The sequence below is a fragment of the Salmo salar genome, chromosome ssa14, assembly GCF_905237065.1.
Source record: "Salmo salar chromosome ssa14, Ssal_v3.1, whole genome shotgun sequence".
NCBI classification, from domain to species: Eukaryota; Metazoa; Chordata; class Actinopteri; order Salmoniformes; family Salmonidae; genus Salmo; species Salmo salar.
The window spans coordinates 5,938,357-5,965,968 of NC_059455.1; the positions used below are offsets into that span (position 1 = coordinate 5,938,357).

The 27,612-nt window shown below is 42.6% G+C and overlaps 1 protein-coding gene across 1 annotated transcript in view; it reads right to left on the minus strand.

Annotated features, from left to right (window-relative positions):
• The window catches only part of LOC106568679 (cadherin-7), a 152,784-nt gene that overhangs the window by 94,564 nt on the left and 30,608 nt on the right, over positions 1–27,612 (minus strand). Inside the window, exons 3-7 of the mRNA XM_014139204.2 lie at positions 24,781–24,900; positions 22,519–22,686; positions 20,950–21,137; positions 13,965–14,218; positions 13,473–13,609 (exon numbers count right to left, since the gene is read on the minus strand). Of these exons, the coding sequence (XP_013994679.2) occupies positions 13,473–13,609; positions 13,965–14,218; positions 20,950–21,137; positions 22,519–22,686; positions 24,781–24,900 (867 nt within the window). The remainder of the gene's footprint in view (positions 1–13,472; positions 13,610–13,964; positions 14,219–20,949; positions 21,138–22,518; positions 22,687–24,780; positions 24,901–27,612) is intronic.

A 27,612-nucleotide genomic window follows, 5' to 3' on the forward strand; every position in this document is an offset into this window, starting at 1 on the left:
CTGAGAGCCTATGGGAGCCGTAGGAAGTGTCACGTTACAGCAAAGATCCTCAGTTTTCAATAAAGAGAGTCAAGAAGAACAAGAACTTGTCAGACAGGCCACTTCCTGTAAGGAATCTTCTCAGGTTTTTGCCTGCCATATGAGTTCTGTTATACTCACAGACACCATTCAAACAGTTTTAGAAACTTTAGGGTGTTTTCTATCCAAAGCCAATAATTATAGGCATATTCTAGTTTCTGGGCAGTAGTAATAACCAGATTTATAATCGGGTACGTTTTTTTTATCCGGCCGTGTAAATACTGCCCCCTAGCCCTAACAGGCTAAACTTTAAATATTATTAATCATTAGCTATGCTAGAGACATGAGGGGTGCCATAGTCTAGGGTCACACCATTAGTTAATGGGTATCTGTAGGAGGAATGTATATGATCAATGCAATTAAGTTTGTAATGTACTGAGTGTAGGGGAAACGATCACGTGGCAGCACTGATAAGGGGAGAGAGCTGTAGATTAGTGATGAAGGGGGTCAAGTCAGGTTAGGTCACATTAAGGGAGAAGGAACAGTTTGTCCGTATCACTTAATTTCCTGCCCGTATCACTTAATTTCCTGCCTAGCAAACAAAGATGCAATGTTTAGCGAGAAGGAAGTGACTCCACCCCAAATTGGGGTATATATACCACCACTGGTAGAACCATGTCTTTGTCTGTTTAGCTGTTCGATCCTTTGGGATGAATAAACTTGGTTTAAGCTTTCACAATGTTCGCCGAGTTCTTACTCTGATATTTAGAACCTAACAAGTAGGTACGAAATGGGAGAAAACTGTCCAAAACTGAGTGAAACAAGGAGGTACTATTTAAACTTGTCTGTTTTTGTTTTACGTTGCAAAATGTTTTGATGTGGTGTGAACATGCCCTAAGGAACACGACTCTAAACGCCTTGCGTATCAGTTGCTATCTATAGAATTTTGTGGATGACACATTGGCTGTGTTCCAGGCCGCCTAAATCTCATAACCTCTGAAAGTGTTTAACATGACAGTAAAAGCATCAATATGATTGTAATTAACACGAGGGGAGACAGAGAGCTGGTTTCAAGAGCAGAGCACAGCAGGTGTTTATTGCAAAGGACCACAGGAGGAGGCAGGTAGCTGGGTCCAGGTGCAGGCAGAAGGTCATACACAGGGGTCCAAAAGGGCAACAGTACAGGCAGGGAAAAGGCTAGTAACGCAGTCTGGGAGATCAGGTAATAGGTACATAACAGGAAATCCGATAGGCTAAAGTACAGGCTAAAGTACAGGCAGGGAATAGGCAAAAGCCATCATTAGTGAGGCAGGCATAAACTATCATTCACGGGAGAAGTAACTCACGGGAAACTCAGCGCTCAGAAAGCCGTGTGTCACAAAACAAACAATACCTCACAGTGATTGGGTGCAAAGAACTGAACTAAATAGTGTGTGATAATGACATACAGGTGTGTGAACAGGTGATTGGGATCTGGAGAGTAATCTGCGTTCAGGGGATCTAGGTGTTTGAGAGTGTGAGCTGGAAAGTGGGCTGGAAAGTGAGCTGCGTTCAGGGGATCTATGTGTTTGATTGTGTGAGTTGGAAGCAGATGTTACAATGATATTGAAATCTGATGCCCAAATCACTGATTAATATGTGCAGTTTGACTGCTTTGCAGTCGGTCTGGAACGCGGCCAATATCATAATGAGTTTTCCTGTAAGCATACAGTACATGTGTTTGTAGTGCAAAATTCCAGTGCAAATATCCAATGTTTATCTCCCTCATACAAATGTTATCAAAACATCTCCATGAATAAAACATTTGCGAAATTAACACCTTTTACTACTGTAGCGTTAGCTACATGTCTCCACAGTGCTGATTGCAGCTCGACTCGGAAATAGATTATGTGCATCTGTCAGTGAATCATGCACATCTGCTGTTAATTTATAGAGGTGAAGCGGGAGAGAGTGCAAGAGAGGGAGTGAGAGAGAGCACTTAATTACTGTAAATCACACACACACACCATACATACACACACTTCTCAGTAAGGCAGCCAGCCAGGTGAGAAGCAGATCCAAGAATCTTGCCTCACTCTCCAGGTACAGTAACCCAGTTGGTTTATGATGCTGCCCAAAGGAAATAAATAAAGAGAGGTGATATTTTAGCTGAGCTCTACCGACTCTGACAATGGCAGTAAAGTATGTTGTCATAGAGATACAGCTCCCCACTCTATTCAATGTCTTGAGGGCATAGACTGGAACGAGGTATAGAGAGACAAAAACTGAGTGTTAGCCTTTGGAGCAAACTTCTGTTCTTGCAAATTGGCCTCCTTTGGTACAACTTATCTCTAACTTTCTAATCCCAGTCCAAAGTGAGACAAAAAAACAAATCAAATATCCAAATCATGAGGATATCCAAAGATAAAAGCTTTTCAATCAATTTCTAACAGAAACATCTTACATCTGAAGCCCAGCTTTTCCTGCAATTGTATAATCGAATAGCACATTTTGGAGGCACAACACCAAAGGGTGATAGGCATCCAATTGTTATGGTGAACTCGATCATCTGATTGCACAGTTAGGGTTAGTTTACCAGACACAGACTAATTCTAGTCCTTGACTAAGAAGCTATTTAAATGGAGATTCCCTATTGAGCATGCTTTTTAGTCCAAGACTAAACCTAATATGTGTCCTTGAAGCCAGTCCCAAGATTTGTTTTCAAGAATACCTTAATTTTTTGGCCAATTGCTAACTCTGGCTAACACAATGGACACAAGGCTTCTTCAGGGATCAGCCATGTCTCCCACCCAGAGAAACATAGGAGAAGACACCTCAATCTTCCCTGCCAAGACACATTTAAGGGAGCTGCGATGCCTCTGACCATGATCTATTGACTTTAAAGTCTCTGTTTCAACAAACCTAACGCAATGGTTAATATTAGGGCTGGCATTACACTCTTGGAAAAAGAAGGCGCTATCTACGACCTTAAAGGATACTTTAGCTGTCCCCATAGGAGAACCCTTTGAAGAACCATTTTTGGTTACAGGTAACACTCTTTTGGGTTCCATGTAGAACCCTTTCTACAGAGGGTTCTACATGGAACCCAAAAGGGTTCTACCTGGAACCAAAAAGGGTTATCCTATGGGTACAGCCGAAGAACCCTTTTGGAACCCTTTCTTCTAAGAGTGTAGTGGTATGTATGTTCGGGGGTGTGTCTAAAATATTTTAGCTATTTTCACAACTGGAATTATGGGCGTAGAAGCTGGCGGTGGCACGAAAGGGTTCAGTTTTTATGAATAAACAAGTTGTGGGAGTGTCTAGGCTCGGCCCCCTCAGTGTCCAATCAGAATGTGCTCCATGGCTAAATATATGGCTGCTTCACGTCGTGTATTTACAGTCTTTTATGTATTGCATTGTCATCAACTCCAGTTAGAATGTTGAATACGTTATAGCCTAGTTTGTTAAATAGCCTGCCCCATATTTGCTAAATATGTTGAATATATTTGCAGTCCACATTTTTGTAATTGCATTGTTTCAACATGGAAATACATTGTTAAACATAGGCTACAGCATTCACACTGATTTAGGGGCTAGGCCTACTTTAAATTGCAATCTGGACATGCCAAACATAGTCAATAAACAAGATTCAATTCACTAGGCTATTGACAAGGCCTAAAATTACAGTGTATAATTCTAACCATATTCTTATAAAATGCAACAACTTGTTCTACAATGTAGAAAACAGTACGAATAAAGAAAAACCCTTGACTGAGTAGGTGTTCTAAAACTTTTGACCAGTAGTGTACATGACCAGCATTGCCTATCCCCCACCAAAATGATTTGACTCCCGAAAGTTGCTGTTTAGCACGTAGGCTTGTTTTGGTGGAAGACACATTCGAGCAAGCAAGGGATGGCCTTATTCTGCTGGACAGACACTTGTAAGTAGCAACATTGGATATGGGTATTGATTGTTGGTGTTACTGTTGTAGTTAGAATGTGTAGTTATTGCTATAAATGTTAGTTACATAGTACATTCAGGTTTCATAGAACGCCATTGTAGCTGGTGTAGCTAGAAGCTTAGCCTAAAGAAAGGGAAGGAACGGTAACATTAGCCACATTATAATGCGAACAAAACGTTCAGATTGAAATATATTATATAACACTATGCATCTGACATGAAGAATATGGAATCCTGTCAGCTCTGTTTATGTCATTTCTTTCGGTCAAGTAATCTTGAGTCAAAGATGAGTATCTTGTTTTTCTATTTAGTCTAGCGGGCACAAGTTGGGGAATCTTCTATCAACTACATTCCATTCCATGTCCACTTTCATAAGCGATTTAAACAACAAAGTAAATCACTAATGAACATGTTCATTTTTGCCTGTTGAACTGTTCAATAGCATAACCAGTTTGATGCGTCTTTTATATTGTGTAGACCTGTGCTGGATTTATGGGTTTTTTGTGTTTTTTTTAATAATTCCTTTTTTAGGATTTACTTCAGGAATGATGTTGAACCCCTGCTCGGGTGAAACCTCTTTCCTGGATGAAACAATTGATCAGTCAATCTCCCTCAACCTCACCTACAGGTACTCCTGGCTGGCTGAGATAGTATATATTTTTCCTATATATATATTTTTTCCTATATTTTTTTCCCCTATATTTTTCAGCCAATGCAAACACACCACTATTTAGGATATCTAGTTTATTCAAATGGTATACTGACTAGCAAATCCTGAACATGCTGCAAAGCAATTGTGGACCCACAGGGACCCTGTTTATTGTGTATGTAGACTACATAGTGCTTTTACTCATATTTTTCTATCTAGACATAACTACAAGACATTTACACAACTGTATTTATTTCTCCTTTCAGGAAAGATGAGCTCTGTGATGCAACCTATCTCCTGGATGACAAAGAAGAGAAGTACTACTATTCACATCAGCTGTGTCCCTGACACATCAACAGGGCTGCAGTGGAACGGGTCAAGCGCTTCAAGTTCCTCAGTGTCCAAATCACTAAGGAGTTACGGTAGTTCACACACAGGCGCACAGTCATGAAGAAGGCGTGATAGTGCCTCTTCCCCTTCAGGAGGTTGAAAAGGTTTAGCATGGGCCCTCAAACCCTAAAAAGGTTCTACAGCTGTACCATTGACAGCTTCTTGACCGGATGTAACACGGCTTGGTATGACATGGCGCTAAATAGGGTGGTGCAGACAGCCCAGTACATCACTGGGGCCGAGCTCCCTGCCATCCAGAACCTCTATATCAGGCGGTTTTAAAGGAAGGCCCAGAAAATCGTTAAAGACTACAGCCACCCAAGCCATAGACTGTTCTCTCTGCATCTGCATGTTAAGTGGTACCGGTGCATCAAGTCTGTCAACCAGGCTCCTGAATAGCTTCTATCCCAAAGACTGCTAAATAGCTAACTAAATAGCTGACAAAATAGCTACATGGACTAATTGAGTTCATAGTCTGTGTAGTCATTTGCACACCTATGCACACTCACTGACCCTCCAACACACACACAAACACACTTCATAATTTGCTCACACACACATAATATAAATTTATACTGACTGTACACACTCGCACAACCACTCACATACAATCATCATATATGCTGCTGCTACTCTGTTTATCATATATCATCCTGATGCCTAGTCACCTTACGCCTATACATATCTATCTCTATCACTCCAGTATCCCGGCACATTGTAAATATGGTAAGGGAACTGACTGACCCTGGATACAGACCGCCGCTGAAGGCTCCGGGCTGGGGAGCGTCGCTGAGGGCTCCGGGCTGGGGAGCGTCGCTGGAGGCTCCGGGCTGAGGAGCGTCGCTGGAGGCTCCGGGCTGGAGAGCGTCGCTGTAGGTTCCGGACTGGAGAGCGTCTCTGTAGGTTCCGGACTGGAGAGCGTCTCTGTAGGTTCCGGACTGGAGAGCGTCTCTGTAGGTTCCGGACTGGAGAGCGTCTCTGTAGGTTCCGGACTGGAGAGCGTCTCTGTAGGTTCCGGACTGGAGAGCGTCTCTGTAGGTTCCGGACTGGGGACCTTCGCTGCAGGCTCCGTGCCATGGATCATCACTGGAGGCTTTGTGCCATGGATCATCACTGGAGGCTAAGGGCCATGGATTATCACTGGAGGCTTCGTGCCATAGATCATCCCTACAGGCTTCGTGCCATGGATCATCCCTACAGGCTCCGTGCCATGGATCATCCCTACAGGCTTCGTGCCATGGATTATCACTGGAGGCTTCGTGCCATGGATGATCACTGGAGGCTTCGTGCCATGGATGATCACTGGAGGCTTCGTGCCATGGATGATCACTGGAGGCTTCGTGCCATGGATGATCACTGGAGGCTTCGTGCCATGGATGATCACTGGAGGCTTCGTGCCATGGATGATCACTGGAGGCTTCGAACCATTGATCATCACTAGAGGCTTCGGACCATTGATCATCACTGGAGGCTTCCTACGGGGAGCTGGAACCGGTCTCACCGGACTGGGGAGACGCACTGAGTGCTCAAAGCAGGCCCCCGGCCTTACTGGGCTATTGAGGCGAACTGGAGGGAGAGTGTGGGAAGCAGGCACAGGACTTCCTGGATTCTGGAGGCGCACTGGAGGGAGAGCGTGAAGAGCAGGCACTGGACATACTGGATTATGGAGGCGTACCGGAGAGGGAGTGCGAGAGGCAGGCACATGCTCACCACAATAAGCACTGGGAGTTGGCTCAGGGCTCACCCCTGGCCCAGCCAAACTATCCGTGTGCCCCCCCCCAAATGCTTTTGGGGCTGCTTCTCATTCTTCCCCGGTAGGCTCCGATATCTGTCAATGACTTGCCCCCAACTCCATGCATTCCATGTGTGACCAGGTGTCCATCTCTGCCTGGGCATGCCGCTTGATCCAGTCATGGTGGGTAGTTCTGTAACGAGGGTCGTATGAAGGGGACCAAGGCGCAGCGTGTAAAGTGCTCATATTTCTTTTAATGACGACACTTAAACAAAAATAACAAAAACGACAGCCAACATTTCCATCAGGTACATGAACAAAACGGAAAACAACTACCCACAAAACCCAAAGGAAAAACAGGCTGCCTAAGTATGGTTCCTAATCAGAGACAACGTTAGACAGCTGCCTCTGGTTAGGAACCATACTCGGCCCAAACAAAGAAATACAAAACATAGAAATACAAAAACAGACAAACACCCCCTGTCACGCCCTGACCTACTCTAACATAGAAAATAACAACTTACTATGGTCAGGACGTGACAGTGTCCGAAATCTGCCTTGCCTACTTACTAAAACTGCATACTATGTACTTATCAAACGTCCTACTATTTAGAATTCACTGTTTGGTAAAAATGTATGGAGTAAGAAACAAATATCAACATACTAATCATACATACTGAGAAAGCGTCATCTAATGTGCAATGGTGATTTGTTCATTTTTGTACAGGACATCCCCTATTCTGATTATTAGCTGTTGTCAAATACACGTGGGTGTGAAAAGATGATTCTCTTCCTCAATAGCAGTGGTGTAGTGGAGGGTATATGCAGGTATATGCCGTATACCCAGTTATTTTTTCTGTGGGCATTGCGTATACTCAATTCTTAATCCCCACTGATACGTATCAAAGTAGTGTAGTGGAGGTGTATGCCTATCATTTCATAGGGCTGAAGGAACAGATCAGAATGTTTAGCTTCAAATGTTGATAAACTATTATTTCTTCACATTTTAGGCACATCAATGTACACACGGCAGTAAGCCTACGCAGGAATGTTCAATTTCAAAACTCTATTCTATAATGCGCACCGCACATGCAAGCGGTTTCATGGACAGAAATGGAAATATCCATTAGAAAGAGGAGGGATTTAAAGATGCAACAACTTTCAAGGGTCGCTAATATGATTAAGATAATGCCTTTGGCTTCTGGACAATGAAAGAAAGTTGAAAAGAAAACAATAGAACAGGAGAATGCATATGAGTTAGGCTTATTCAAAATAATTGCCTCCACATTTCAAAATTGTAGACCTCCACGAGTCTGGTTCATCCTTGGGAGCAATTTCCAAATGCCTGAAGGTACCAGGTTCATCTGTACAAACAATAGTATGCAAGTATAAACACCATGGGACCACTCAGCCGTCATACCGCTCAGGAAGGAGACGCGTTCTGTCTCCTAGAGATGAACGTACTTTGGTGGAAAAAGTGCAAATCAATCCCAGACCAACAGCAAAGGACCTTGTGAAGATGCTGGAGGAAACAGATACAAAAGTATCTATATCCACAGTAAAACGAGTGCTATATTGACAACCTGAAAGGCCGCTCACCAAGGAAGAAGCCACTGCTCCAAAACCGCCATAAAAAAAGCTAGACTATGGCTTGCAACTGCACATGGGGACAAAGTTCGTACTTTTTGGAGAAATGTCCTCTGGTCTGATGAAACAAAAATAGAACTGTTTGGCCATAATGACCATCGTTATGTTTGGAGGAAAAAAGGGGGATGCTTGCAAGCCGAAGAACACCATCCCAACCGTGAAGCACAGGGGTGGCAGCATCATGTTAGGACGGTAAGTTGGTGGTTGGAGACATTCCTCTAGTGGTGTGGGGGCTGTGCTTTGGCAAAGTGGGTGGGGTTATATCCTGCCTGTTTGGCCCTGTCCGGGGGTATCATCGGATGGGGCCACAGTGTCTTCTGATCCCTCCTGTCTCAGCCTCCAGTATTTATGCTGCAGTAGTTTATGTGTCGGGGGGCTAGGGTCAGTCTGTTCCATCTGGAGTATTTCTCTTGTCTTATCCGGTGTCCTGTGTGTGAATTTAAATATGCTCTCTCTAATTCTCTCTTTCTTTCTTTCTTTCTTTCTTTCTTTCTTTCTCGGGGGACCTGAGCCCTAGGACCATGCCTCAGGACTACCTGGCATGATGACTCCTTGCTGTCCCCAGTCCACCTGGCCGTGCTGCTGCTCCAGTTTCAACTGTTCTGCCTGCAGCTATGGAACCCTGACCTGTTCACCGGACGTGCTTGTTGCACCCTCGACAACTACTATGATTATTATTATTTGACCATGCTGGTCATTTATGAACATTTTAACATCTTGACCATGTTCTGTTATAATATCCACCCGGCACAGCCAGAAGAGGACTGGCCACCCCTCATAGCCTGGTTCCTCTCTAGGTTTCTGGCCTTTCTAGGGAGTTTTTCCTAGGGAGTTTTTCCTAGCCACCGTGCTTCTTTCACATGCATTGCTTGCTGTTTGGGGTTTTAGGCTGGGTTTCTGTACAGCACTTTGAGATATCAGCTGATGTACGAAGGGCTATATAAATACATTTGATTTTGATTTGATGTTGTGGGGGTGCTTTGCTGCAGGAGGGACTGGTGCACTTCACAAAATGGATGGCATCGTGAGGTGGGAAAATTAAGTGGATATATTGAAGCAACATCTCAAGACATCAGTCAGGAAGTTAAAGCTTGGTCGCAAATGGGTCTTCCAAATGGACAATGACCCCAAGCATACTTCCAAAGTTGTGGCAAAATGGCTTAGGGACAACAAAGTCAAGGTATTGGAGTGGCCATCACAAAACCCTGACCTCCATCCCATAGAACATTTGTGGGCAGAACTGAAAAAGTGAGTGCAAGCAAGGAGAATTCACCCAACTTACCCCAGTTAAACAATTTAAAGGCAATGCTACCAAATACTAATTGAGTGTATGTTAACTTCTGACCCACTGGGAATGTGATGAAAGAAATAAAAGCTGAAATAAATCATTCTCTCTACTATTATTCTGACATTTCACATTCTTAAAATAAAGTGGTGATCCTAACTGACCTAAAACAAGGAATTTTTACTAGGATTAAATGTCAGGAATTGTGAAAAACTGAGTTTAAATGCATTTGGCTAAGGTGTATGTAAACTTCCGACTTCAACTGTATATCTCACTGGTCATCCCCAAAGCCACCACCTCCTTTGGCAGGCCATTCCTTCCAGCTCTCTGCTGCCAATGACTGGAACGAATAGCAAAAATCGCTGAAGTTGGAGACTTATATCTCCCTCACTAACTTTAAGCATCAGCTATCTGAGCAGCTTACCGATCGCTGCAGCTGTACACAGCCCATCTGTAAATTGCCCATCCAATCTACCTACCTCATCCCCATATTGTTTTTATTGACTTTTTTGCTCTTTTGCGCACCAGTATTTCTACTTGCACATCTATCACTCCAGTGTTAATTTTCTAAATTGTAATTACTTTGCTACTATGGCCTATTTATTGCCTTACCTCCTTGCGCCATTTGCACACACTGTATATAGACTTTTTATATTGTGTTATTGACTGTACGTTTGTTCCATGTGTAACTCTGTTGTTTGTGTTGTACTGCTTTGCTTTATCTTGGCCAGGTCGCAGTTGTAAATGAGAACTTTTTTTCAACTGGCCTACCTGGTTAAATAAAGGTGAAATAAAAAAATAACAAATTCATATACTGTCCCTGCAAAAATGCACGTTATATCTACTTCGATTTGAGTTTTAGTCAATATTCACTCATTGTCTAATTAATCGCACTGCTTAAAATGTTTTGAAAGTCAAATGAAATTGACTGAGGAGGTTATAGTAGTACTCTATTCTAATAAAATATGTTAAAAGTTAAATTAAATTTACAAGGAGGGACGTTAGAGTACTCTACTCAAGTCTACTGATATGTTGAAAGTGAAATGTCATTGACTAAGGAGCAATGAAGTGTGACTAAGGAGCTGAAGAAGCCCTTTGGAACCCTTTTTTCTATGAGTGTACAGTACTATCTACTGTACACGTAGAAAAAAGGGTTCCAAAGGGGTTCTTCAGCTGTCCCCATAGGAGAACCCTTTTTAAAAGGGTTCTACCTGGAACCAAAATGGGTTCTGCTATGGTTTTAGCCGAATAACTCTTTTAGGTTCTAGATAGCACCTTTTTTTCTAAGAGTGTATTTACATGTAAATATGTTGAAACTATAATTACATTAAGGAAAGGAAAGAGGGATACCTAGTCAGTTGTACAACTGAATAAATTCAACTGAAATGTGTCTTCCACATTTAACCCAACCCCTCTGAATCAGAGAGGTGCGGGGGGCTGCCTTAATCGACATCCACGTCTTTGACGCCTGGGGAACAGTGGGATAACTGCTCAGGGGCAGAAAGACATATTTTTACTTTGTCAGCTCGGGGATTCGTTATGTTAGAGTAGTTAGAAATCTACTTAAATATGTTGAAAGTAAAATGATTAAGGAGCAATGTTACACTCCTCCAACCCCAATGGGGGTTTGCCACGGTGCAGGTTTGATTGAGCTCCAGCCTCAGTAGTACTGAGTCAGATGGAACGATTGGGGAACAGCGGCACTTCTTTTGGTGAAGGTCACAGACAAAGTCTGCAGCGGGAGAGCCCGGGCGTTGGGAGGAAAGTGTGTGTGTGTGTGTGTGTGTGTGGGTCAGCTTCGGCCATCGTTTGGAATCAAGGTGACGCTCGATCAAACACTACAAGTTCTAGAGCCAGTGATCAACTGCAGTCAACCTCTGTAGCAGTAGAGCATCTGCTCAAACTCTCCTTTACAAGTCAAGGAGATGAAGGGTCTGTGCACGTTCTCCCTACTGATTTTCAGACTTCCAGGAGAATTTGGCAACATCTCAGTGAGCCTTCTACTAATGATATTCATTGGGAAATAGTACAGGAAGCTTAAGTCTATCTTTTATGATACAGGATTTACCTCATTTTAACCTGTTATGGCTAGGGGGCAGTATTTTCACGGCTGGATAAAAAACGTACCCGATTTAATCTGGTTACTACTCCTGCCCAGTAACTAGAATATGCATATAATTATTGGCTTTGGATAGAAAACACTCCAAAGTTTCTAAAACTGTTTGAATGGTGTCTGTGAGTATAACAGAACTCAAATGGCAGGTCAAAACCTGAGAGATTCCTTTACAGGAAGTGGCCTGTCTGACCATTTCTTGAACTTCTTTGCCATCTCTATCTTTTACAAAGGATCTCTGCTCTAACGTGACACTTCCTACGTCTTCCATGGGCGCTCAGAGCCCGGGAAAAAACAGAATGTCGTCATCCCAGCCCCAGGCTGAAACACATTATCGCCTTTCTCAAGTGGCCGATCAAGGGACTGTGGGCTTAGGCGCGTGCCCTGGCCGCCCCCGTCTTTGTGATTTTTACTCTGTTTGCCGAAAAGGAGATTCCCGGTCGGAATATTATCGCTTTTTTACGAGATAAATTGCATAAAAATTGATTTTAAACAGCGGTTGACATGCTTTGAAGTACGGTAATGGAATATTTAGAATTTTTTGGTCACGATTTGCGCCATGCGCGCGACCCTGATTTACCATTTCGGATAGTGTCTGGGACGCACGAACAAAACGCCGCTATTCGGATATAACGATGGATTATTTTGGACCAAACCAACATTTGTTATTGAAGTAGCAGTCCTGGGAGTGCATTCTGACGAAGACAACAAAAGGTAATCAAACTTTTATAATAGTAAATCTGATTTTGGTGAAGGCTAAACTTGCCGGGTGTCTAAATAGCTAGCCCGTGATGGCTGGGCTATGTACTTAGAATATTGCAAAATGTGCTTTCACCAAAAAGCTATTTTAAAATCGGACATATCGAGTGCATAGAGGAGTTCTGTATCTATAATTGTTAAAATAATTGTTATGCTTTTTGTGAACGTTTATCGTGAGTAATTTAGTAAATTGTTAGCAAATTCCCCGGAAGTTTGCGGGGGGTATGCTAGTTCTGAACGTCACATGCTAATGTAAAAAGCTGTTTTTTGATATAAATATGAACTTGATTGAACAAAACATGTATGTATTGTATAACATAATGTCCTAGGTGTGTCATCTGATGAAGATCAAAGGTTAGTGCTGCATTTAGCTGTCTTCTGGGTTTTTGTGACATTATATGCTAGCTTGAAAAATGGGTGTCTGATTATTTCTGGCTTGGTACTCTGCTGACATAATCTAATGTTTTGCTTTCGCTGTAAAGCCTTTTTGAAATCGGACAGTGTGGTTAGATAAAGGAGAGTCTTGTCTTTAAAATGCTGTGAAATAGTCATATGTTTGAAAAATAGAAGTTTTTGTATTTTTGAGGAATTTTTAATTCGCGCCACGCCTATCATTGGATATTGGAGCAGGTGTTCCGCTAGCGGAACGTCTAGATGTAAGAGGTTAAAGAGAATTTGGGATTTGTCAGTGTGAAATAGTCTTAAGTCGTATGCGATGTCACTGTTGAAGAGGCACTACATAACATTTGCCCTCTGGGGGTGCTCTTTAGGGGTCCCTTAAATAGACATATTGTCCAGAAATCGCCACATTGTACAGAAAGCCAACATTTGACGTACACAATTAGCAACTCCATTGTGTATCTTTAAGTTTTAACAGTGATTGACAAGAACCCGTATGTAATGTAGCAACTGCAGAAAGAGCAAAGTAAGAACACTTACAGCTCTCCATGGCGAAGATGGTGATGTTATGTATGGCGTTGACTTCTCTGTCCAGCGGTTTGGCAGTGCTGATGACACCGGTGGTGGCGTCTATGTTGAAGAAGCGCTCCAAGTCGGTGTTGCGATCTATTGAGTACCTGGAGTTAGGTAGACAGGAGAGAGAGCCTGTTGAAGAGGCTTCCTATCAAGGGCCAGATTCAACAGCACCCACCATATAAATGCATTCTATGGACCATCTGTGGGCAATGCATTAAGAATGCATTAATCAGGGATGCATACTGTACATTTATGCAGGCTGTTATAGTAACGAACAATCATACATCGAATAATGAAGGCTACAACTGATGCATACCAAATACATAACAAGCAGTTAAACAACCAGCAAATGTATTTGTCGTAGAAACAGAAAATGGAACTGATCAAAAACATTTAAACAGTAACAGAGCATTACGATTTAGAACTTGCTATGATGAATCCTTGCCACACCCCTACCTGATGGGACTGTTGGTGGAGTCAGGGTCATGTGCGGAGACCGTCCCGATGGTGGTGCCCACCTTTGCTGCCTCCGATATTAACATTTTGCTGAGCGGCAAGGAGAAAACAGGCGGCTCGTCCACATTCTCCACGATGAGGCGCACTGTAGCTGTGTCGCTAAATGGGCCAAGGGAAAGGAATCGCAGGTCGATGTTTCTATTGGACACCTCGACACGCAGGGTGTAGCTCGACTTGGTCTCAAAGTCCAGGCCCTACCGATTTGAAAGGGAGAGAGAAATATTTATTGAAGGAAGTAGGGAAAGAAGGAGGGAGGGTCAGACTTTGGGCATATCTGAATACCAGTACTTGAGTTCTAAAAAGTAGGCTAGTTGGGAATGTGAAAATAAAGTTAATAAAATATTGTATGCAAAATTTCGACAATTTCAACAATTCTTTTGGCTTTTTATCTAGTACGAATTCGTTGCATGCTATTGAGGAAGAGAATCATCTTTTGGGACGTAATGTGTTTGACAACAGCTGATAATCACATAAGGGGATGTGCTGTACCAAAATGAAAAAATGGCTGGAAACAACGCAATTGTGCATTAGATGAAATGATATTTGTATGGATGATGTTGACATTTGTTTCTTACTGCATACGTTTTTACTAAACAGTATATTGTAAATAGTATGTAGTATGTAGTACTACACAACAGGTAGTTTTAGTAGGATGGATGGAAGGAATACAGTGCCTTGCAAAATTATTATCATCCCCATTGGCATTTTTCCTATTTTGTTGCATTACAACCTGTAATTTAACTTGATTTTTATTTGGATTTCATATAATGGACTACAAAATAGACAAATGGTGAAGTGAAAAAAATTACTTGTTTCAAAAAAATTCAAACAAATGTAAAACTGAAAAGTGGTGTGTGCTGTCATGACGTTGGCCTGTGGGTAAGGTTTATGACCCCCCCCCATAAATACCTTTCTCCCTTCCCCTCTCTGACCCTACTTAAGGACTTGAATAGCCTGTGTTAAATATAGAGAGTCTGGGAACATCAAACAAATGGGGAAAAGGAACCATATTTTGGTAATAAAACCAGTTGGAAATATGCTTGGGAACGTAATGAGTATGTATGTCAGTTCGGTTGTCATCTGAGACATTATGACAGGACAACATAAACTGTACCTGGGAAAGTATACACCCTCTAGTTATCAGAGTAACATGGAATTGTTATGCAATTTAAATGTTTGATATTGAAATTGTTTGTTAGGAGATTAAATGTAATTTTAGCTTCCAAATGAGAGATTTGGGTTTTCATAAGGAAAGTGCCCTGCTTGATCAGTGGCCCATCCCTGTGAAGAGGAGGGGTTATAAACGATGAAACACATCCTTCCCCCTCTCCACTATATAAGCCTTTGACGAAAAGATAACCAGGTTGTTCCAGTACGTGAGGTCTGCAGCCTCTACGTTAGAAGGACACACGTCAAGTACAGAACTAAGCCAACCTCGGCGTGAGCTTTGATGGCGAATGGTATGAACTTTGAGCTTATTCACTACAGAAGTGATACTTCCTAGCCGTTGAGTTAGCAGCGGCCGCTGTGGACGGGGGCTAGGAAAGGATGGACGACGGATCCAGTCTAACAGACGGACGAAGATACCACCACGTATCCAATTTACCACCAGAGACATTCTTCCGAGGACAGGAAGATCTGTTGGCCAACCCGGCCAGCATCTACGACCAATCTACCGAAGCGCAGCTCAGAGTAAATATTTATTGCATTTTCCTTTTCCAAATGGGCGGTAATTTAGAATGCATAAGATAATGTATTTACGATAGCATAGCTGCTGTTTCTTTGTTCCTAAATCTTCCCGCTCTTTCATTCAAGCCCAACCCCCTTTCCTTTGTGTAACCAGCTTTCATACAGGTTCCGTCCACCAGGACATTTTCTGTATGACATCATTTGTATTCTGTGTGATTAGTTCAGGTATTTAGTAAATAAATAATTAAACCCAATTTGGTATTGCTGATTCAACTTGTTAGCCAGGGTTCGTGAAGATAGCCAAGAATTTACAACTTTCATTATGAGACTGAAAATAAGATAAGGGTTAATATTGACTGCTACCGATGTAAAGTATTACTAAGTATTTTAAGAGTTTATTCGGAAGATAACGGCTCTATAAACGTTCTTCCGTGGTGCCCCGACTTTCTAGTTAATTACATTTACATGATTAGCTTAATCAGGTAATATTAATTAGAGAAAGAATTTTATAGGTTAGCATGTCATATCACTTAATCCGGCATAGCCAAAGACACGACAGTGCATATGTATTCACCCCTTTCCTGTGAAGCCCCTAAGTAAGATCTGGTACAACCAATTACCTTCAGAAGTCTCATAATTAGTTAAATAAAGTCCACCTGTGTGCAATCTAAGTGTCACGTGATCTGTCACATGATCTCAGTATATATACACCTGTTCTGAAGGTCCCAGATTCTGCAACACCACTAAGCAAGGGGCACCATGAAGACCAACGACCTCTCCAAACAGGTTAGGAACAAAGTTGTGGAGAAGTACAGATCAGGGTTGGGTTATAAAAAAATTGCCAAAACATTGAACATCCCACGGAGCACCATTAAATCCATTATTAAAAAATGGAAAGAAAATGGCACCACAACAAGCCTGCCAAGATAGAGGGCCGCCCACCAAAACTCACAGACCAGGCAAGGAGGGCATTAATCAGAGAGGCAACAAAGCGACCAAAGATAACCCTGAAGGAGCTGCAAAGCTTCACAGCGGAGATTGGAGTATCTGTCAATAGGACCACTTTAAGCTGTACACTCCACAGAGTTGGGCTTTACGGAATGTGGCCAGAAAAAAAGCCATTGCTTAAAGAAAAAATAAGCAAACACGTTTTGTATTCGCAAAATGCATGTGGGAGACTCGCCAAACATATGGAAGAAGGTACTCTGGCCAGATGAGACTAAAATGTAGCTTTTTGGCCATCAAAGAAAACGTTATGTCTGGCGCAAACCCAACACCTCTCATCACCCCGAAAACACCATCCCCACAGTGAAGCATGGTAGTGGCAGCATCATGCTGTGGGTATGTTTTTCATCGGCAGGGACTGGGAAACTGGTCAGAATTGAAGGAATTATGGATGGCGCTAAATACAGGGAAATTCTTGAGGGAAACCTGTTTCAGTCCTCCAGAGATTTGAGACTGGGACGGAGGATCACCTTCCAGCAGGACAATGACCCTAAGGATACTGCTAAAGCAACACTTGAGTGGTTTAAGGGGAAACATTTAAATGTCTTGGAATGGCTAGGTCAAAGCCCAGACCTCAATCCAATTGAGAATCTGTGGTATGACTTAAAGATTGCTGTAAACCAGCGGAACCCATCCAACTTGAAGGAGCTGGAGCAGTTTTGCCTTGAATAATGTGCAAGAATCCCAGTGGCTAGATGTGCCAAGCTTTTAGAGACATACCCCAAGAGACTTGCAGCTGTAATTGCTGCAAAAGGTGGCTCTACAAAGTATTGACTTTGGGGGGGTGAATAGTTATGCACGCGCAAGTTCTGTTTTTTGTCTTATTTCTCGTTTGTGTCACAATAAAAAATATTTTGCATCTTCAAAGTGGTAGGCATGTTGTGTACGGCAAATGATACAAACCCCCCAAACAATACATTTCAATTCCAGGTTGTAAGGCAACAAAATAGGACAAATTCCAAGGGGGGTGAATACTTTCGCAAGCCACTGAAGATGGAGGAAAGAGACAAATGTTTTTTTTAAATATGGAAGGGAGTAAATAAAAAAATAAGGAAGAGAGGGAGAGAGAACGAGAGAGAGGGGGAAGGCAGGAAGGAAGTGAGGAACAAGAGGAAAAAGAAAAAAGAAAGAAATAATAAAATAAGTCAGCTAAAATCACTTCACAATAGATAAAGGCCCAGGGTTAAACTCTTTTTTTATATACTGCTCAAAAAAATAAAGGGAACACTTAAACAACACATCCTAGATCTGAATGAAAGAAATAATCTTATTAAATACTTTTTTCTTTACATAGTTGAATGTGCTGACAACAAAATCACACAAAAATAATCAATGGAAATCCAATTTATCAACCCATGGAGGTCTGGATTTGGAGTCACACTCAAAATTAAAGTGGAAAACCACACTACAGGCTGATCCAACTTTGATGTAATGTCCTTAAAACAAGTCAAAATGAGGCTCAATAGTGTGTGTGGCCTCCACGTGCCTGTATGACCTAACTACAACGCCTGGGCATGCTCCTGATGAGGTGGCGGATGGTCTCCTGAGGGATCTCCTCCCAGACCTGGACTAAAGCATCCGCCAACTCCTGGACAGTCTGTGGTGCAACGTGGCGTTGGTGGATGGAGCGAGACATGATGTCCCAGATGTGCTGAATTGGATTCAGGTCTGCGGAACGGGCGGCCAGTCCATAGCATCAATGCCTTCCTCTTGCAGGAACTGCTGACACACTCCAGCCACATGAGGTCTAGCATTGTCTTGCATTAGGAGGAACCCAGGGCCAACCGCACCAGCATATGGTCTCACAAGGGTTCTGAGGATCTCATCTCGGTACCTAATGGCAGTCAGGCTACCTCTGGCGAGCACATGGAGGGCTGTGCGGCCCCCCAAAGAAATGCCACCCCACACCATGACTGACCCACAGCCAAACTGGTCATGATGGAGGATGTTGCAGCCAGCAGAACATTCTCCACGGCGTCTCCAGACTCTGTCACGTCTGTCACGTGCTCAGTGTGAACCTGCTTTCATCTGTGAAGAGCACAGGGCGCCAGTGGCGAATTTGCCATTCTTGGTGTTCTCTGGCAAATGCCAAACGTCCTGCACGGTGTTGGGCTGTAAGCACAACCCCCACCTGTGGACGTCGGGCCCTCATACCACCCTCATGGAGTCTGTTTCTGACCGTTTGAGCAGACACATGCACATTTGTGGCCTGCTGGAGGTCATTTTGCAGGGCTCTGGCAGTGCTCCTCCTATTCCTCCTTGCACAAAGGCGGAGGTAGCGGTCCTGCTGCTGGGTTGTTGCTTTCCTACGGCCTCCTCCACGTCTCCTGATGTACTGGCCTGTCTCCTGGTAGCGCCTCCATGCTCTGGACACTACGCTGACAGACACAGAAAACCTTCTTGCCACAGCTCACATTGATGTGCCATCCTGGATGAGCTGCACTACCTGAGCCACTTGTGTGGGTTGTAGACTCCGTCTCATGCTACCACTAGAGTGAAAGCACCGCCAGCATTCAAAAGTGACCAAAACATCAGCCAGGAAGCATAGCATCTGTGGTCCCCACCTGCAGAAACACTCCTTTATTGGGGGTGTCTTGCTAATTGCCTATAATTTCCACCTGTTGTCTATTCCATTTGCACAACAGCATGTGACATTTATTGTCAATCAGTGTTGCTTCCTAAGTGGACAGTTTGATTTCACAGAAGTGTGTTTGACTTGGAGTTACATTGTGTTGTTTAAGTGTTCCCTTTATTTTTTTGAGCAGTGTACAACTGTTTTCTGAGCCTCCTCAATCTCTGAACATTGCTGTCATATTGACTTACAGTACATAACTGTGCCAAGGCAAAATATTGATCTTAAGACAACGATACATGACCCTGAAAATGTCTTCTGACGCACTCTCGCAGCTCCTCATTTACTCATCCTGTCAGAGTTATGAAATTATTGCTTTTTAAGATATCAAATGCAAAGTATTGAGCATACACTCATTGTCTGTAAATAATTCAAATTGTAGAAAAAACTAAAGAGATATTTTTATCTCCATTTGAAACTGATATTTTGGCAATAGTCAATAGCTTTATGATTAAGTTCAGAGAAACTTAAGAAGCATTTAGAAGTCAAGTTCTTCAAATTCCAGGGGATGTCTTACAGACTTTGGCCGTGTATGAATACCCATACTTGTGTTCTAAATAGTAGACTGATTGGATTTGCAAAAATAGAAACTTTTATAGTATGTCAAATTTCAGAAATGTTGTGTGCTTTAAATGCCTTTTCATCTAGTAGAATTCGCTGCAGGCTTTGAGCAAGAGAATCATCTTTTCAGACCCACATGTGTTTTACAACAGCTGATAATCAGATAAGAGGAGGTCTGTATCAACATGAACGAATGGGGGAAAACAACGGAATTGTGCATTTTGAACACATTCTCCATATGGGTGAGCCTAGATTGTTGATATTTGTTGCTTATTGCATCCGTTTATACTAAACAGTACATTCTAAATGGTATGTAATATAATTACTACACAATACGTAGTTTTAATAAACAGTAGGGGGCGGCAGGTAGCCTAGTGGTTAGAGTGGTGGGCCAGTAACCAAAATGTTGCTGAATCGAATCCCTGAGCTGACAAGGTAAAAATCTGTCATTCTACCCATGAACAAGGCAGTTAACCCACTGTTCCCCGCTAGGCCGTCATTGTAAATAAGAATTTGTTCTTAACTGACTTGTCTAGTTAATAAAAGGTTAATAATAAAGTAGGCAAGGCAGATTTGGACACAGCCTGAGGAGCTATGGTGTCTACCGGCTTTAGTTCCAGCCTAGCACTAACACACCTGTTTCACATAAGCCTGTGTCTCAATGGGATTTCCTGGTTAAATTAAAAATGTAAAATGATTAGCTGTATCAGGTGTGTTATTGCCAGGGTGGAACAAAAGCATGCACACAAAGTAGCTATCTGGGACCAGAGTTGGAAAAGCATTAGATTAAGGATCTACATCTATACAGTGTCCATGGACAAGAGTTACACGTCCATGGAATGTGTCAAACTCACTTGGAGATTTGAGTTGGTGTTGTTGTCGCTTTGACACCAACTCCAAACTCTGACTCTGACACAACTTCCACTGTCTTAATACGGACACCTTATCTATTGGTCTTATAGGGTGTCCATGAGGACAGTGCAATACTATAGCAGACCTCTAGCGATGGCTTCCTTAAAGGAAAGGTTTGCATTATACCTTTTGCAGAGTGACGAGGCCTTCCTGTGTGTCTCGGTCGGGGGTGATTCGGAACAACCCGAGGCCGTCCCCATCCACAATTCTGTACTCCATCTCAGCATTGGGCCCCACATCCGAGTCTAGCGTCTTGATCTTGGCTACCACTGAGGCCACCGGCAGGGACTCAGACATGCTGAATTGATAACTTTCTATAGGTGAGAGAGACAGAGAGAGACAGAGAGAGACAGAGAGAAGAGGAAAATTAGAAAAACAGCCCACACATACAAGGTATTGATGAGACCATTTTCCACCTTCGCTCTGTGTCCACGCTCATCACCATGTTGCTAAATGTAGGCTACCTGTTTTTGTTGTTATTTTTCTGTAGGGTTTCTCTACCCTGTGCAGATTGAGCTATATTAACTCTTGTGTGAGTTAAGTCAGTTAAGAACAAATTCTTATTTACAATGACGACCTACCCCAGCCAAACCCAGATGACGCTGTGCCAATTGTGTGCAGCCCTATGGGACTCCCAATCACGGCCTGTATGTGATACAGCCTAGAATCAAACCAGGGTCTGTAGTGATGCATCTAGCACTGAGATGCATTGCCTTAGACCGCTGCGCCACGCAGCCTAACACTGTTATACACATCTCAAGGAACCATGGAACCTTCAGGGTTGCAACTTCACTTTATTAAGTTTATTTGAAAGCAACAAAGCACATTAATCAACATTTCTGTGAACGTGCCAGATTTAGCCAGCCTGCTAATTTCACTTGAAGTCCATGGGCAGGTAGACAAAAGCATCCACATTCTCCACAAGTATCTGGGATGGAGCTTTTTGATCTGAAAATACAGGTCTTTAGATGGGTCAACCCCTTCTCTATCACGCAATAATGCTGTTATAGCATTGTCTCAATACTGTCTTCTTAACAATGGCACCACCTTTCATTAGGTAGCGATAAAAAACTGTTGTAAATATCCACAAAAAAATTGCCTTTTCTAGTTGAGTAATGTTGTTCTGTGGTTGATTATCGTCCTGTAGATAGATTCTCGCCCCCAAAATACTGTAGACAGTTTTATCTAAATAATGTTATTTTTGCCCTAAATATCAAACTTTAGACCCAGCCTGAGAAGGACGTAAGTAAGTAAGTAGCCTTGCACGAGCGAGCCGGAATGTCTCATAGGAGCAGGAGCCTATCTCCTGTTTCTCTCTTGAGGCAGCTTGATGTACAAGTACACCCCCTGGACATAGCTCTAGTCTATCGCAGAGGCGTACCCTCAGTCTATCTCCTTAATGCTGCGTGCCAAGCAGAGACGCATCCGGTCCCATTTTTACAGTCTTTGGACTCCAGAGTGGCGCAGCGGCCTAAGGCACTGCATCTCAGTGCTTGAGGCATCACTACAGACACCCTGGTTTGAATCCACAACCGGCCATGATTGGGAGTCCCATAGGGCGGTGCACAATTGGCCCAGCATTGTCCGGGATTGGCTGGTGTAGATCATCATTGTAAATAAGAATTTGTTCTTAACCGACTTGCCTGGTTAAATAAAAATAAAATTTGTGCAAACTGACTGAAAAGAAGGGCTTACTGCGAGAGAAGTGTGGTGGGTTGTCGTTGACGTCAGTGAGAGTCACCATGACGGAGGTGGTCCCAGAGAGTCCTCCCATCTGGCCCACCATGTCCTTGGCCTGGATGACCAACAGATACTGGTCCCGTGCCTCACGGTCCATATTGGGCAGAGCTGTCTTGACCACGCCTGCAAAAAAAGATTCAGTAACACTTTACTTAGGGCATTCAGTTATAATATAACGTGGTACATCTTGGTATGTTTTATGAATCAACTTATGTTATGTCTTCGACATGGCAATTTTTCAACCGTCTTGAAATGACCGATTCATTTTTTACTCAGATGCATTATAATATTATAGTAACTCATAAAAAAGAATAGACAAATCCCACTACGACTTGCCCAGCTTGCAAAATTTGGCACATGATGTAATAATTTTGTTTTTTTCTGGTTGTAAACTGGTGTTCTGGTAGAGAAGACGTCATGTGATTTACAACCAACTGGTATTTGTTACACTCCGGAAAATAGAAAAAAAATTATGGCGAGATCAAGGCATCATGGGAAATAAGTCATATTTTGGTTCTTATGATCTCGTCAGATCATTAGGTTACAACCCGATAAAGATTCATTTTTTTGGTTGATTAAATGACATTAACAAAACCTCCTTAAACAACCAGTACACAACCTGACCACAACATAAAATACATCATAACGATGTCATTGCAAACTCTTTTGCTCGCTGGGAAGAGTTTCTCCCTGGTATGACAATGACCATATGGCTGTATTCTAGAATAATCCTTGGCGAATGCGCCATCACCGCTCTGAGCCTTAAACTCATAACTCAGGAACGTTATTACAGTTTGTCCCCGTCGCCCACGGTCAGCCCTCCGGTTCATGCATGCAGTACTCCACTCAGAGAATGATGAAATAAGAGGCAGCGCGTTAGGTTGTAAATGCTGTCCTTGATGGCAGAGGAGAGGCTTTTAATCTGGGAACAGACTACTGTACGTGTGCACCTCCCTTACACTCAGTAACATCAGGACAACCATCATAAACACAGTTTGAGTTGTATTAAGTGATAACTAGATAATAATTTCTACCTTTCTACCTTTACCAGTCAAAAGTTTGGACACACCTACTCATTCCAGGGTTTTTCTTTATTTTTAATATTTTCTACATTGTAGAGTAATAGTGAAGACATGAAAACTATGAAATAACTCATTTGGAATCATATAGTAACCAAAAAACTGTTAAACAAATCAAAATACATTTTATATTTGAGATTCTTCAAAGTAGCCACCCTTTGCCTTGATGACAGCTTTGCACATTCTTGGCATTCTCTCAACCATCTTCATGAGGATGGTTGAGTAGTTGTTTAGTAAACTGTTTAATAAACTGAAACATGAACTTGCTTGACCATGCTGTAGGTCATGTACATTTTGTTACATGCATTATTTACAGTGTGACTGTTGGCGGAATTTTGGACATGCTTTACTCATCTCATATGTATATACTGTATTCTATTCTACTGTATTTTAGTCAATGCCACTCCGACATCGCTCTAATAATATTTATATATTTCTTAATTCCATTCTTTTACTTTTAGATTTGTGTGTATTGTTGTGAATTGTTTGATACTACTGCACTGTTGGAGCTAGGAACACAAGCATTTCGCTACGCCCGCAATAACATCTGCTAAATATGTGTATGTGACCAATGACATTTGATTTGATTTAATTTGTTGTCGTTTTGTTGTCTCAGCGTTGAACTAATGGGTTATAGAGCAAACATTGCAATTATCACAACATAGGTTGTAACAAGGCCTTTATCCTGGCTTGGCTTCCTCAATGATTTTACCCACGTACCGCTACTGGGCAATTTGAAGAAATATTCAGTAATGTATTTATCTACAAACTGAAAATGTACAAAACATAAAACACTCAAATAAGCTTTCAATCTTATTGCCCTGTGTAAGTTTGAGGAAACTTGACTTTGCTGTGTAACATAATGTCAGAATTCTCCAATATATCTCATATTTTAATTTTGCAATCTAGCAAACTATCCCTGCTGAGGTTTAATAATTTGTATGTAATTATGCGTATAAGTGACGGCAGACAACACAGAATCTGATGGGATGCTAGGTACCCCTATTTTGCACTTAGCCCCTAAAACTGCTCCAGGGGTGCTTCACTGTGGCTGACCCTGGCTTCCAACACCTTGGGGTGTTCGTTGATCCAGCTTTTAGACAGTACACACCTCTGTGTGATTTGGTTTAATCCTCACCTGTCTTTGGTTCCACAGAGAAGTAGGGCTGGCCCTCGAGGATACTGTAGATCACCCTGGCACTGTTTCCATATGTGGGGTCATCCGCATCTGTTGCCACCACCGTCACCACAGATGTGCCTGTAATGACAAATCATTTGGTCATAAAAACAACTGAAAAGCCTGTTCGCCATTTATTTTTTCTTCAAGCGTCGTAGTTGGACAGGATAATGTAGGTAGACAGAGAAATGCTGATAATTTTTTTGTTGAAGTAGGTGTGGAACCAGGATTTGATCCCATGTGGACTCGATTGGATAGTGAACTTGGTGGTGTTATCCACTAGACGAAAGGCCTAAAGTAGGGTTGTAGTGATAATGTATTGCATGGTGTAGGCGAGAGTTGGTCTTGCGTTTCAATTCAATGTGTTAAATTTTTTTTTATTTTACTAGGCAAGTCAGTTTAGAACAAATTGTTATTTTCAAATGATGGCCTAGTGGGTTAACTGCCTTGTTCAAGGGCAGAACAACAGATTTTTACCTTGGGGATTCGATCTTGCAACCTTTCAGTTACTAGTCCAACGCTCTAAGCACTAGGCTATCTGCCGCCCCGTTGTCATGAGCCTGGTTGTGAGGTGTGCTTTGAAAATCAGCCAAAACTTTGTTATTTCAAACTGCTCCAAAACCTACCTTTGCTAATATGAAACTTGTGATAAAGCCTGCTTATGTTTAATGAACATGATACTAATTAAAACACATGGACGCTAATAATAGTTGTTTTGTGAATTTATCATTTCCACCATGCCCTGAATCGGGAAAAACAACAAGTTTCAAGACAGCCCACACGGAAGCTACCACAGACATACAGTTGCGAGTTTTGATTGGATGCATGTGTTTTTTCCATTTGCATTGGTATGCACATACTCACACAGTTCCAAGAAATTATGCATTCCCCAACATACAATATCAGCATATAAAATGTCACCCAATCACTACCTTGGGGGTTCAACTGGCCTTTAGTAATTCAACTGCTATTCTTCAGCACAATCGATTCAGTCACAAGGGGACCATTTCAGCCAGCTATAGTGGCTAGTCAAATGTATTGGTAGAATCTTGAATCTTGGATTCAGTTAAATAACTTCCCCCTCTGGTCCCTTTCTACTCATGATTGAAAAGGCTGCTTCCTTTCCCGGTTGTTTAATGGCTTCACAGCCGGCTTCTCTTTCACTATATCTTGGTCAAGGTACAATTCAATGGCATTCTATGAAGACAAAAGTCTACTTTTCGAGGTTTCTTGTAATTTCTTTGGCACTCTTTCTTTTTTATGTGTTTGCCCTTTGCCTGTCAATTGTGGCTTTGGACATATTTCTTTCATAAGGGATACAGAGACGTCACCAATGTGTTACTTTGGTGGCGCTTAAAGGGAAAATTGGGGGAACATATTTGACCTTTACGGTAAAATGTAAAAAAAATTAACCAAAGTTACCGGAATCTTCAGGAATTTTGGTAATTAACAGAAAATCTATGACAATCTATCGTAACGTTGGAAATTTATACTAGAATGTATAAAAGAGAATGTTGTAAAAGAGAATGTGTTCTCAGTCAATTTACCTGGTAAAATAAGGATTAAATAACAATTCTAACACTTGTGGCAAACCTCTTCAAAGTTAGGAGCGTTTGTCACAAATTAAGTGGGAAACTGTCACCAAAGTCAGCCCAGAATGAAAGTTCTTTCGAACATGACAGTACCTGTGTGTTTGTTTCGCTGTCCTGGTCCACCCAGGCCACAGGTAAGGTCAAGGATAGCAGGGTTCGGTACACAAATCTGGTTCTCGGTAGGTCCAGGTCTAAACGCCAACAGGTAAGTCCAAAACAGTCCAGCTCGTACACGGTAAATCCAGCCAATGTAGATTGTCACTTTCTCTATGGTTCATAGATCCTTCCCGCCCTCTCTCTCTTCCTGGTTTTTCTTGACCTTTTATCTGTGGGTCGGCTCCACCTTCTGAGGGTTCCCCTTGCTTCTGGGAATTGTAGTTTTGGCAGTCGGCCATTTTGTGATCTGTAGTTCTGATCGGGGTGGCCATTTTAGTGATCGGGCAGAGCCCGTTTATTAGTTCTGCCCTCACATATCTGCCATTTATCACTCGACCCCCTTCTTTGCCACACATCTCCCGCCCCTAGATCCGACCCCCTAGGTCGGGCTACCGCAGCAAAATATGCGTGCATGCGGGATAACCCATCCACATTTTCCATTTCCTTTCCTGCTCTGTGTTTCAAGTCAAAGTGAAATGGTTGGAGACTCAAAAACCACCGCATCACCCGAGCGTTCTTCTCTTTAGACCTATGCATCCAGGTGAGTGGTGCATGGTCACTGATGAGGGTGAAGTGGCGCCCCAGCAGGTAGTATTTCAGGCTTTCCAGAGCCCACTTTACTGCCAGCGCCTCTTTCTCAACAACTGAGTAGTTGGTTTCCCGTGGTTCCAGCTTCCTGCTTAAAAACAGGATAGGGTGTTCCACCCCTTCTACCTCTTGGGACAGCACTGCTCCCAAGCCGACCTCTGAAGCATCCGTCTGAACCACAAACTCTCTCTCAAAGTCTGGTACCACCAGCACTGGATTACAGCAGAGGGCCTCCTGTAATGTCCTAAATGCTTTGGTGGCCCTTTCATCCCACTTGACCATGTTTGGCCCTCTGGCTCTAGTCATGTCGGTGAGTGGGGCGGCCACTGTGGCATAACTTGGGATGAACTTCCGGTAGTACCCGGTCAGCCCTAGGAAGGCTCGAACCTGCTTCTTATTTACTGGTTTCGGCCATTCTCTAATTGCCTCCACCTTCTTACGTTGGGGTTTGATTAAT